The 10,642-nt window shown below is 35.2% G+C and overlaps 2 protein-coding genes across 3 annotated transcripts; one reads left to right on the top strand and one right to left on the bottom strand.

Moving 5' to 3' along the window:
- Positions 1 to 3,515, top strand: LOC133868082 (uncharacterized). Of its 2 annotated transcripts, none has more exons than XM_062304897.1 (7): positions 1 to 246; positions 361 to 499; positions 624 to 758; positions 995 to 1,159; positions 1,536 to 1,659; positions 2,744 to 2,948; positions 3,057 to 3,515. In XM_062304897.1, the coding sequence occupies exons 3-7, from the start codon at positions 738 to 740 to the stop codon at positions 3,151 to 3,153; spliced, it is 612 nt and encodes a 203-aa protein (XP_062160881.1). In that variant the 5' UTR covers positions 1 to 246; positions 361 to 499; positions 624 to 737; the 3' UTR covers positions 3,154 to 3,515. The 2 variants fall into 2 exon arrangements, with proteins under 2 accessions (XP_062160881.1, XP_062160882.1); XM_062304898.1 differs by having other exon boundaries at positions 1 to 250.
- Positions 3,516 to 4,001: 486 nt separating this feature from the next.
- LOC133868081 (probable pyruvate, phosphate dikinase regulatory protein, chloroplastic) lies at positions 4,002 to 8,805 on the bottom strand. Its single transcript, XM_062304896.1, has 3 exons — positions 8,304 to 8,805; positions 4,618 to 5,257; positions 4,002 to 4,527 (listed from the first exon to the last, which is right to left on the bottom strand). The coding sequence occupies exons 1-3, from the start codon at positions 8,727 to 8,729 to the stop codon at positions 4,424 to 4,426; spliced, it is 1,170 nt and encodes a 389-aa protein (XP_062160880.1). The 5' UTR covers positions 8,730 to 8,805; the 3' UTR covers positions 4,002 to 4,423.
- Between the last annotated feature and the right edge of the window lie 1,837 nt (positions 8,806 to 10,642).

Raw genomic sequence — 10,642 nt, 5'->3', positions numbered from 1 at the left:
CGTTAAAAGGATCGCATAAACAACTCATCGCCATTTATAAAGACGGAGAAGTAGTCGGGAATCGCCAACTCCCAGTGTTTCTAGTTCTGCACACACCCACACACGATCATTCTCTCTAGCTTCTTCCCTACCAATCCCCCGATCGTTTTCCTCTTCGACAGGAACAATCTCTCGTCTATCTCTTTCTTGTTCCTTTGCGAGCTTCACGAGAATTATCTTCCCAATTAGACAAAAGACGGAGTGGTTGTGAGTCAGTTATAATCTATCTACAGTGTTTGTCATAGAAAAACAAATAAACATCGATCTTTTATTTTATTTTATTTGATTCACGTTTGTTTGTTTGTTTGCCGTTGGTGACAGGTTGAGGAAGACAGAAGAGGAAGAAGAAGAAAGGCTGTCTGAACACGTTTAGGCCGGCCCATCTCTTGGATTAAGGTGGCTCTGAAATTTTTCAACCAACTGATCTTGGAGCAGTTGAAGAATTTCTTTTCTTTTGTTGGTAAGTTTCTTTCGTTCTTATCATTCACGAAGAGTTGGTTCTATTATGTCTTTCGTTTATCAAAGTTTTGACTTATCGGTTCCCGTTTGCATTCTTCTATTTCTTTTGATTTTCTTCCAATCAGGTACTGAATAGCGATTAATTGACCCATTCGGCACGCCACGGTGACTCTGTACACCACCTCTCTTTGGCCTTTGCCTTTTTCTTCACCCACTTTCTTTCCTCGAAAGTGACGGATATGGCGGACAATCCAAAGTTGGTGAGCTTCAGTTTTTCCTGGTTCTTTCTTTTTTCAAAAACATTTGGCGCAACCAGACCTTTTCTTTCTCATAACTGTTTCATTGGCCTTTGTATCTTTTCTTCATTCATTCGTTAATTGTCTCATTCATATAGAGTTGTCCTCCCAACTCAATAGGCGCCTCCCTCTCTCTCTCTCTCTCTCTCTGGTTTTTGAGTTGTTGAATTCGTTCTCAGAATACGGATAATTCTTGTTAGGTTTGTGGCTCAGAAGAGAATATGGGTAGCCAGAAAATCTCGGTTTCGGATCATATGAACGGCTTTCAGTATAAGGCCGATAATTCCGATAGCTTAGTTATTGACATGGAGAGCTTCTCCCGCAGCACCATTAATAAAGATATTACTGCGAATTCACGAATTACTGTAAGTATTTCTTCTCTTTAAAAGTTTTCATATTATTTTTCTTTTTTCTTTTTTCGGGTGGGTGGCTAAATTTTCCTTCAATACTTAGTTTCGAATGGTTAATTCCTCAATTATTGTTGACATTCTTGAAATGGAGGAAACAACATGCCCCAGATAACACGTTAAGCTAGAATTTGCTTCAATTTCAAATGGAATCTCTATCTCAAACATTAATTACTACACCATTTTCCAGTGTACTTTTTGACTTTCCCTCCTCTTCTTCAATGGCACATTAGTAAATATAAACAATCAAACTGCATCATTTTTTAAGAGTCTCTCTCTCTACCCTGTTTAATCTTTTAATTTGGTTTTGACATATTCTTATGGATGGAAAAAGTTGCAGAGAAACCCTTCACGAAAAGGGTCTCTGCGTGGCGGCGAGAAAAAGACTAGTGCTACTGCTACTGCGACTGCTTCTGCTAACGATAGAGATACTAATGTCGCTACATCCTCACCCAGAGGTACGTACTACTTATTTCCTTTACCAATACGAAATTACAAACTCACCTACTTTTGTAGTTACTACGGTTCTAGCAATTATTGGCTTGTTTCTGTCTTTTGTTTCCTATTATCAAAATAAAATAAGACAATTAACAAACAACTCAAACACCAACACTCCCTAAAACACTTTCTCAAACCAAAAATAAAAAACACTCCCTAAAACACATTAACGTACTGTTGACTTTGTCATCATTATTAATAGAGGGAGTGATGATTTGATGAATTGGTTTGTCCAGTTCCAACGACCCTTACCAACCCTTATTAGTTCGATTTGTTTAAACCCTTTGGAGAATTGGTCCAAATTAATGTGGGAAGAATAAGAATATTTAAGAGTTGGGCATAACTAATAGTATTATTTTTCTGCTATGTAGTGCTTATATGTCTCCTCACTCGATTAATTATCATCATCCTTACCATCACCATTATTTTTATTGTTGTTGAGTTACATGAATTAGGGTGTCATGGAGACACACTTGATCAATGGAAAGGGTGAGATGTCTTAGATTTGTATGTTGAAAATACGAAGGAAAACTAACTCATATATGATTATCATGTTAAATCACCGCTTGTCAAAAAAACCTTTAGCCAATAAGAAAAGGTAAATTTAATGATTTAATCAATACTTTTAACATATTCATGGGGTCAATGAGGTAAGTAGATTACAATTATGAAAGCGATGTATTACCAGATTGCTGGGTCACTATGGAGTAGTGTAGAACGAGCAAAGGAATTTGGGACAAAATTAAAAGATCGATCACTTGGTGTATCTTGTCTTTTTTCTCTAGTTTGGTAGAAATGTAGATGACAGATTATCATTCCTTTGTGGCCGGGCATGTATTTCTTGGAGGCATGTGCATTTGCATTATTGGAAAGTGGACGGTGAAGATCTTCTTTGCGAAAATATATATTCGATCTAGATATATATATATATATATATATATATATATATATATATATATATATATATATATATATATATATATATATATATATATATATATATATTGGGGATGAAATTATTAATCAGGAGCTGCAAAATGGTAGGGTCTAGCACGCCTGAAAAGTCTGCGCTGGTGGCAGTAGGGACCATGGATAATTCGAGCAACCCACAAGTTCATCATCAGATTACCATCACCACCGGCAACATCACAACTCCCACCGAAAGCAGATGCATTTCTAGGAGAAATAGTTTCAGGCGCTCTCCATGGGTACTTGATCCCAAGAAGATTCTCTTCTTATTTGCCACCTTGTAAGTCCACTATTGCTGCTGCCGTGCTGCGGCTTCCTACAGAGACTCCACTTTGTTTCCTCCAACTTATAAAGGTTTCTTTTTTGTTTTGGGATTCTTTGGCGGCAGGTCAAGCATGGGAACAATCTTATTGATATACTTCACCCTTTCAATTGGCAAGCCCAATTCAGATGGAGATGTTTTGGATTGGCAACAGCGACCATAGACACAGCCTTCAGAGAGAATATTGATATATACTGGCAGCCGAATGATCAGGAGATAAACAGAAGTGGGCATTCGATTAACATGGCTTCAGAGTTGGCAGTGGTAAGCTTTTTCTCCAGGCGTTTAAAAAAAATTTACAGACGAAGACAATGGCATACTGCATTGTGACAAAGAAAAAGAATCTTCCTTTTAGTATGAGTACCGGCAGAGATCAAAGCAAATGAGTTTTTTCTTTTGTATATTTGCTGTCTCTGTACAGCTTAGTGGATGATTAGAAGTTACTTTTTGCTCGCTTTCTTGCTCTTTTTTCCTTCCCATACCTTCGGTTCCATTTGCTCTTTAGAACAGGCCCCTTTTGTTGTACGTGGCTTCCATGTGAGTAGGCATAGGAATGAAAACAAGCATTAGATTTGTAGGAAATAAAGTAAGCTCAATGTGCCCCATGCGCACTAGAATCTTCTCCTTTGTTTTTTCTCATAAATATGGGAGGGGGAGGGAGGTTTTGCCTAGCATTTAACAAACAAAAATTTAGGTAGATGCATCAACTTCAAAACATCCCCAATCTATTATATGTTTGGTGGCTCACTTTTAAGTTTTAAGCATTAAGAAGCAGAAGTCAGCCTGACAGAGCCGATCGACAGCCTGAATTTAATTTCTTGGTCAAGTTAGACATCGGCGAACAACGTATGCAACATAATACAAGAGAATTGATAGTTGACGTGCCGTGTTTTAAATAGCTTTCTTTTTATTATTTTTTTAAATGTTTACATGAGAAGCCACTTAAAACATGTCACGCTAGTCAATATATAAAATGAATATAATAAATGAGTGTGAAAAGTACAATTACTCTACAAAGAAAAATAAGTGCAGGCATGCATCAATGGGCAGATACAAGTAATAAGATTTACTTGTTATGATTACAAAATGGACAAGTTTTAGAAGTCATGACAACAACATGAATGTCGATTTCCCCAAAATCCACCAAAGGTGTGCCTAAACCCTGACTATAATAACTAGTGACAAAACTATTTGAGGGAAGCTTTGAACAACCAATCATGTGGAATGACACAGCCAGCAACCATTCTTTTTTCTGATTATATACATTAAGACATCTAGTGACAAGCATATGTTTCAAAATTGATAAGTTCATTTCAACTTATTGTTTCTTTATATTGCAACTTGTGCCATGAGGGTTCAATATAAGATGGAACTCTCTACCATTCAGCATCAGCATCACATATCCCTACCTTCTCGGTAACAACTTGACATCTCTAGTAGCGTTTTGAGATTCTTGGCATTGAGCATTTCTGCTTCCTGTCATTGTAAAGCCTCAATACAACTGCAGCAGTTTCTTCTATTGCTTTTCCTGTCACTTCTGAAATAGCAGGAGGTAACAAGATGCAAGATTCATTAGCAGAGAGAATCATAATCCAAAGTAGATGGTTAATAAACATTAAATTCTTACCGATTACTGGCCAGACTGGATTTTGTGCAAAAATCCTACCAGCACGTTCCAGATCATCTCTAACATAGTCCATCTCCGAATAGTTACTCCTTGTTTCTTCGCTGAACCCCAGACTCTTAGCTCTTGCTTTTCTGATTGTTTGCAAGACTAGAGGGTTTATAGTCAACCCAAAAACCTTCTCTGGATCTACCTCGAAGAGACTTATTGGCAATTCTACACCCATTACAATAGGCACATTTGCCACTTTGTATCCTTTCTGTGCTAAATAAATTGATAATGGCGTCTTCCCAGTTCGAGAAACACCGGTAAGAATAATATCAGCTTTGTAAAGATTTTGGGGTAGTGCCCCATCATCTTGCTTGATGGTAAATTCAATTGCTTCAATCCGACGAAAGTAATCCTCAGTAAGGGGAAAACGCCTGCCAGGAGCCCCACGGGGGAGGCCAGATGGTAAGACCCCTAGATGAGAAGCAATTGCCTCTGTGATTGGGCCGAGTATGTCTGTGGAGGGTATACCCCACAACTCGCAGGCTTGCCTGGCAGAATCAGCCATTGATGGGTCAGCTAAAGTGTACACAAGCATAGCACCATCTTTGGCTGCTTGCCTAACAATCTCCATTAACCGCTCTAGATCATCAATCTGGCAAGTGTGTGAGTGCCATAGCACAAAAGTAAGTCCAAGTAACGAAACTTTTGACAGTACAATTCAATTTGAAGAACGAAATAACACTTAAAAGGGAGTGAATAGGTGTTTGCAGACAATCATAACAATTTAAAAATCTCTCAAGTCTCAACCACAGTGACAACTACCGAAGTCAGATAAAGCATACAATAAATTCGACATGCAGATTTTGGTAATGAAGTCAAAACTTTAGTAGAACTCTTTAAAAAAAAAAAAAAAATTCACTCCGGAGGTAGCCAAACCTATAAAATTTTCTACCATAGAATAAAACAAATTACAATCAATCTCTATTCACAAAACCTTTGTAGTCTAGACACTGACTATAGAACTCTTAACATTTTTTCTATAGAATTTCTCTGCAACCCAGAAATCTGGGTTATATTGTTGTTCAAAAGGCTTATAAAGGTAGGATGAAATCTGGGTTTTAAAAGGTAAGTCAGCGAAAAAATAAAATTGTTTGCAGCTATTTGATTGATCGAAATCAAATTCAATCGATTAAACCTTCAAGGTTTCAACTTTCAAGGTCGCATGTGTTTGATCGATCCAATTGCGACCGAAGTATCGATGGAACCTCTAGGGTTTTTGCATGGGAACTTGTCACATTGGTTTGACCGATCCAACTATGATCAAAGTCTTCAAATCTTGAATTTCAACCTTCTCTTGAACAGACATTTACACTGACTCAACCCTAAACCAAGACTTCAAATATTACAACCCAGATCACATGTTTTGACACTCACTATAAACCTAACACAATTGTTCCTTAACACAAGATGCAAGATTTACCATATAAGAAGTTGGGTAGTCTAGGTCCTAATGAGGAGATCTTACTATTGAAAAAATGTGGAAATATAATATATAACTTTCAACTGAATACTGTTGTTCAAGGAACTCAAGATGAGTATGCCTAATGTATAACGAAATAATATGAGAATGTGTACTATGTCCATCTTACAGATAAAATAAATAGAAGACTTGGTTTTGGTTTAAAGCTCACCAGACTGCAGGGACGGACCCAAAAAAAAAAAAAATCCTTGCTTAAAGAAAAGAAAAAATGTTTTGGCATATTTAGGGTTTTCTTTTATACTTTATTATGATGAAGCCCTTCAAAAAAAAAAAAAAAAATCAGTTTGATTCCTTTAAAATTAAATTCCTAGTTATGTCCTATTGTATCTACTTAGAGCATCTCTAGCAAACTAGGTAAAATGCACATATTACCTAAATTTAGCTAATATCAACCATTTTTTCACTTCCTGCAGATTAGCTAGAAGCTAGCTAAAATACACCGTAGCACACTAGATCATTTCTTTAATATTTTTTTTCTCTTCCTTCTCTCTTCTCTCTCCCTCTCCAAGAGGTCACATTGGCAAGAATATAATAAAAAAATACGAAAAAATAATATTTCAAAGAAAGTATAAGAGAATAAATAACCTGTTCTAATTTGTATTGAAAAAAGAGTACGTAAAATAAAGAAGATTACTTTTTGATTAGAGGTATGCTAGTCGGTATTCTTTTGTCTGCTATGTAGCATTGTCGATCCACTTTTAGATCAATCTTAATATATATATATAATGGTGAATTAATACTGTCACATCATCAAATAATGATAAAAAAATGACAAGAGAATACAAAGTACCATTTCTCTTCTGATTATGTATTTTTCATCTTATTGGTGGAGATGCTCTTAATCAAACAAAATCTTGTACAAATTGCCCCCCCAAAAAAAGAGCTGGTCTAAATGAAGCTTTCATGAATGCCACCCCCTCTTACGTATTCCTGGCCCAGGTAGTACCTCCTTCTACTACATTGAAAATGTTTTTCAAAAAAAGTTGGGGGATTGCATAAAACTGACATAAATTTTAGTTTTCATTCAAATTGGGATTGGGTTAGGGATTAAATTGACATGCGTCCAAAATGCATGTAATTGTATATTTATTTTCAATAAAAAATAAATAAATAAATAAATAAAGGATCTAAATACCAATAACTTTTCAATTCTTAAGATATTTTATAATGTAAAATTGTTTAATTTTAAATATCGTTTTCAAATTAAATAATTAAGATTTAGTCCCAAGTTGTAAAATATGATAAAAACTCACATGTGATAAATATTAAGGTTAAACACCTTATTGGTACCTATAGTTTGAAAACTTTATTTTTTATCCCCTATGCTTTCATTTGTATTACAGATGGTACCTGTGGTTTAGAAAAAGATGAAATTGGTGTTTCCGTTAGTTTTTCCATTCAAAAACTAACAGTTAGACACATGTCAACTCCTGAAAGTAAACACGTGTCATTGTGTAAAAAAAAATTAAAAAACAGAAAATAAAAAACTTTAAAAGTTAATAAAATTTTGAAAAATAATAAAACTTTAAAAAAGAAAAAGAAAGTATTAAAAACTTTTAAAAAAAATATTGAGAAGAAAAAGGAAAAAAAAAAAATTGGGGTGGCCAAACCACCCCATGAGACAAGGGCCTAAGAAAAAAAAAATTAAAAAATTAAAAATAAAATAAAATAAAATTGGGGTGTTTGGCCCTTGGGGGTGGCCGAACTACTTCCATAGGCCACGGGAATAATTCCGCCACCCCAAGACCGGCCAGTACCAACAATGGTGGTTCTTTTTTTTTCAAATTTTTTTTAAAAAAGTTTTTTTATTTTTTATTTTTTATTAACTTTTAAAGTTTTTAATTTTCTGTTTTTAATTTTTTTTAATAATGACATGTGTCAACTCTAACCGTTAATTTTTAGATTAAAAAAAATAAAAGTATCAATTTCATCCTTTTTTTTCAAATCACAGTTACCATCTATAATAGATACAAATAAAAGGAAACAAGGTAAAAAACTAAAGTTTCCAAACATCAAATATCAATAAAATAAGTGTTTAAAATGCTGAGTAAGTGAATAAGCAAATTAACCAATTTACGGTGAAGTGTCAAGGTGTACTTATCTAAGTTATCTTGTTAAGAGAGAGAGAGAGAGAGAGAGAGACTAATAGACATCTTACTCCAGAAAACAAGTGGGTATTTACAGGGCAGCCACGATCCACCAAACAGTGGCCGAATTGCCCCAACGCCGCGTTGACGGAGTGCTCCGCCGTCCATCCAGTTCCGTCAGAGACCATGTATATCGACTTGGCCCCCGTCACGTCCACGTCATCATCGCCGAAACCGCCCGTTGTAGAAGTAGGCTCTAGGGACACGCTCTCTCTTGGTTGAACCCGAGGCTTCGCTTCCACTACGTGGGCCCGGTGGTCTGGCCGGTCCAGCTTGCGGCCCGACCGTACGGCTCGAGCCCTGGACCACCGGTTCAGCTGACCGCTGCCCTTGAGCTTCCGAGCCTGTGGCTGGGGGTCTGGTTCGGGAGGGACTTGATTGGACGAGGTAGGTGTGACTCGTAGGTTCGAGAGGCTTAAGTTGGATGAAGCTAACATTTTTTTTTTTTTTTTTTTTTTTTAGTTTTACAGTTTTTGTTGGAAAAAGAAATACGGGAAATGGGAAAAGGAATTATGGAATTATTGGATTTCTTTTTCCTTTCATGTAATGATAGAGTGGGAAATGGGAATCGATCATGAATAATTGGACTTGGGCCAAACTCTTATTATGTAGGTCTGGGCCCCGGCCTTTCAATATCACCATGCGATGCCCACCCGTCCCATCTCAAAAAGCTTTTTTTTTCTATTTCAAAAACAAAAACATATTTTTTTATTAAACTATTTAACAAACAATTTATTTTTTAAAACAAAAAAATAATTCAAAAAAAAAAAAAAAAAAAACATAATTTTTAAAAAATTTCACACTTTCTTATAGAAATATTTTGACAAAGTTGGTGCTTATTTTTGTCAGGAGATAGTCTGACTTATTATTTCAAAAAAATAATAAATAAAAAAAATACTGAGGTATTCTTCTTATAGAATATTTTGAAAAAAAAATATGTACTTATTTTTGTTAGGGTAGACTGGTAGAGCCTCAATATTACTTTTTAAAAAATAATGAATGAAAATATTAAGGTGGTTGTGCAACTATATATCTAATCAAGTCGGAATCAGCTACACAATCAGCTCAATCAAATAAGAGTAACTGTGCGATTACTTCTGTCTTGATAAGTAGTAATAGGACAATGGTGAATGTGTGACTTCACTAATTTTTTATTTTTTATTTTTTAAACAAATCAGAGCTTTCATTTATCAAGAATCTTTCACTTGCTCCCTAACAAATTAGGAATGGGCACGAAGCCACCTTTATATGATATAGGTGGTCATAGCCTCATAGGTCACATTTTTGTAATATTTCTTTTCTTCTTCTTCTTTTTTTTTTTTTTTTTTTTTAAGTAGGAAGTCAATTTCTTACATGCTTGTGTTTTTTCAAAATAAACATGTTTAATATTTATTTATTTAAAAAAACAAACACTTTCTAAAAAATTTGCCCAACAATTTTCCTAAAGTGAACTAATAAAAAAAAAATTAAAAAGATGGGTCCTTTGAACAAATAATCATGAAAGTAACAAAAATTCTCTCTCTCTCTTGTATTCTCGCCATAATCTCTCTCTTTTAGTCGGAAACGTTCTATCTCGTCGAATCTTGCCTGAAACGCTTCCTCTTGCTAGATCTATCTTGCGAGGCTGTGCTCTTTGGGGTGAACTTGGCGGAAAATCTATCCACCATGAATGCTTTCACTTGGAACCATTCCTCTCTAACTCCTAAAGAAGTAGAGTTCTATTGTCATTTTTTGGGGTTGTCATCTTTGGAGTCTTGGATTGAATTTTTTGACATACATGTGATTGTCTATCAGTATACTTATATCCACTACGCATTAGTCCCAATCCATTGAACACACTTAGTTCTTATAACTTGAACTTATCAATAAAGCTTAGTCAATAAAGGAGAGGGCAATAATTCCTGCCTATTAACCCTAATGTTGAATTTGGGGGGTTGGGAGTTTGCAGAAATGTCCAATCTAGATGATGCTTATGTTATTTTCTTATTCATCCAAATCATGTTTTCATACTAATTAACTTTACTTGATTTTCACTTGGTGCGAGATCCGGCAGAGAGAGCATTTTTTGGAGAGAGATAGAGAGAGAGAGAGAGAGAGAGAGTTTTTCCGACAAGAATAGAGAGATTTTATCTTTTCCTGTGAGAAGAACAACGAGGAAAGTTTTGAAACCCTTTTTACTTTTGCTTAACAAATAAAATAAGAGAAACAATAATGTCCACATAAAACTGGTGAGATAAGAATCGTATAGAAGTGTACAACGTAGCATTTCTCTTATTTTATTCATGCCGCCCAAATTGAAGATTGTCATGACAAGATATGTTGACATGATATTGATATCATATCATCTATT

The sequence above is a fragment of the Alnus glutinosa genome, chromosome 5 (genome assembly GCF_958979055.1).
Source record: "Alnus glutinosa chromosome 5, dhAlnGlut1.1, whole genome shotgun sequence".
In the NCBI taxonomy this organism is placed as follows: Eukaryota; Viridiplantae; Streptophyta; class Magnoliopsida; order Fagales; family Betulaceae; genus Alnus; species Alnus glutinosa.
This window is presented reverse-complemented; position numbering and strand designations above follow the sequence as displayed.